This window comes from Lolium perenne, chromosome 6 (assembly GCF_019359855.2).
Source record: "Lolium perenne isolate Kyuss_39 chromosome 6, Kyuss_2.0, whole genome shotgun sequence".
Taxonomy (NCBI): Eukaryota; Viridiplantae; Streptophyta; class Magnoliopsida; order Poales; family Poaceae; genus Lolium; species Lolium perenne.
Genome location: NC_067249.2, coordinates 268,735,221 through 268,737,845, shown reverse-complemented (window position 1 = coordinate 268,737,845; position 2,625 = coordinate 268,735,221). Strand labels below are relative to the sequence as shown.

Below are 2,625 nucleotides of genomic sequence, written 5' to 3'. Positions count from 1 at the left end.
CACATAAGGATGAACTTGAGGTTGGTAATATGTTGGTCATCATCCTGGATCATGATGATCGTATCGTCCGCATACTGAAGGTGCGTGATTCCCCCTGGGATCAAGTTCGGCACAACCCCCGCAATGTGCCCGGCAGAGTTCGCTTTGGTCAAAATGACGGAGAGAGCTTCCGCCATGAAGTTGAACAGAAGAGGGGAGAGCGGGTCCCCTTGCCGGACTCCCCTCTTGTTTCTGAAGAACGGGCCCACTTCGCCATTGATAGAAATAGCGGTCTGACCACCTGACACAAGTTGCATCGGACGGTGGACGACCCCAGTCGAAGCCTTTGCATCCGAGGACCTCCCTAAGAAAATCCCAATTGACCCCGTCGTAAGCTTTTTCAAAGTCCGGTTTTAACGGGATACACGCCTCCTCGTTGGCCTTAACCTCATGGACGACCTCATGCGAGCCAAGATCCCATCGAGAATAAACCTGCCCTTGATGAACGCTCGTCCGATTGGGACTAATCACCCTATTAGCGATCGGATCCAACTTGGTGGCCACCGCCTTTGAGACCATCTTGAAGATCACGTTGATAAGCGCTATCGGCCGGAATTGGGAGATGTGGTCAGCTCCCTGGACCTTAGGAATCAGAGATAGAACCCCAAAGTTGAGTGCGGAGATGTCGATTCTTCCCGGTAAGAAGTCATTGATAATGTGTAACACTCCCATCCCGATCAATGGCCAGAATTTCTTGAAGAATTGGACCGGGAGGCCATCGGGGCCTCGGGGCCGTATCAGATTTCATCTCTGTACCAGAATGTCCAGCTCCTCTTGAGAGTAAGTGCGCATGACTTCCTCATTCTCCTGTGTAGAGACTCTGTCCTCCACCCCCCACGCCCCTGGATCCAGCGAGCACACCCTTGTGTCGGTCGATCCCAGGAGCCTGCGGTAAAAGTCGTAAATGTGTTCCTGAATCTGTCTCTTCTCCGAAATTGGACCATTGTCTCAGAGCAGTCTCGAGAATACAGCACTTCCTGCGTCTACCGTTGGCCACAGCGTGAAAGTACGCCGTGTTGGAGTCTCCTTGCAAAAGCCATCTGACTCTTCCCCTTTGTCTCCAGTATTCTTCTTCATCCCTAAAGATGGCCAGGATTTGATCTTCGAGGTGATAGCGGAATGCCCATTCCTCACCATCCGGTCCCAGTGAGTCTGCTTTCGGTCCAAGTCTTTGATTTGTTGCAGCAGCGCCGCCTTGACGGCATTTGCCTCCACCTTTCTGTTCGCATTCCAGCCTTTGAGCTTCTTCCGCACCCCACCACTCATGAAATTCCACCAGTCGAGGACGTCCCTTCCTCGAACCTTGGCAGCGAGCTCACCCAGGATAGCAGCAAACATATACGCAAAGTTCGGTAGTTCCATCCACCTGCACTCAAAGAAGAATCTATTGGACGCACACCGAAGGTCTTGGCCCGAGTCTAAAATCAGTGGGGTGTGATCTGATCCCAAGCTGGTTTCTCGCCATCGGGGAGCGAGGGGAAGTGGATGTCAAGCTGCGGGGCAATGAGAACCCTATCCAAAGACACACCGACAGGATTAAGACGCTTGTTCGTCCAAGTATAGCGCGCCCCCGTGCGCGGAATCTCCCGAAGACCCCAGGAAGCAATGTTATCATTGAAAAGATCCATCCTTGCCCAGTTGACTCTGTCGTTGTTCTTATCTGCCGCGTCCCGCAGCAGGTTGAAATCCCCTCCCATAAGGATAGGAAGATCCGAGGCTGCCACCCTTGCTGAAATCTCCTGAAGGAACACTTGAGTAAAAGCATGATCAGCTGGTCCGTATACCCCGATAAACTCAAACTTGAAGTTGTCAGCTCTGCATAAAATCGAGGCGCTGATGAAGAACTGGCCAAGAGCAACTCTCCCCACATCAAACACGCTATCTCTAAGGCCCAACAACATCCCACCCGAGTGCCCATTCGCTGGGAGCCAGCACCAAAAGAATTTATCCCCCACCTCGAGGCTTCTAAGTTCCTGCTCCGAGAAATCCTGCTTGATAGTCTCTTGAAGGCAAACAATATCAATCTTGTGCAACCGGAGGTAATCTTTAAGCAGGGTTCGGCGCCCCCTACGCCCAAAACCCCTGATGTTCCAAAAAAGAGCTCTCATTGGGGTCCGATCTTACGACCCCGTGCTTGGCGGGATAGGACTCTCGTTCCGACCACCGCGGTCTTCTTGTAAATCCTCTTCTTCCTGACCGCCAGGATGTCTTTCTTCTTCTCGCTCCCCGCACTCTCTGAGGCAGTCTTCTCCATTTGGGCAGCAACCCCTGTTGCCCCCTGAGGATCAAGCACATCTTCCCCTCCTTCAGCAGTTCGTGAGACCGCCTGTTCCGCAGCTAGCCTGTCCCGGGCTAGCGCCAGCTCCGCTTGAGCCAGTTCCTTCGCTCGGATGATAGAGAGCAGCGGTGCCGGATTGCCAGCAGCCGAAGGAAAAACAATGCAACTGTCTTTGGCCACAGCCAAAAGGTGTTCATCTGAAACGTCTGGGAGAACCGCAAAACGAGATAGAGGTTTGGGAATGGGAGAGGGGGAAGTACCTGGGGTTTTCCTCTGGGCGCGCGCCATCGCCCTTTGCAGCACCGGCT

At 53.2% G+C, this 2,625-nt stretch overlaps 1 protein-coding gene across 1 annotated transcript; it reads right to left on the bottom strand.

Annotated features, from left to right (window-relative positions):
• Positions 1–1,463: 1,463 nt before the first annotated feature.
• On the bottom strand, positions 1,464–2,147 carry LOC139832740 (uncharacterized). Its single transcript, XM_071822579.1, has one exon. The coding sequence runs from the start codon at positions 2,145–2,147 to the stop codon at positions 1,464–1,466; it is 684 nt and encodes a 227-aa protein (XP_071678680.1).
• Positions 2,148–2,625: the final 478 nt, after the last annotated feature.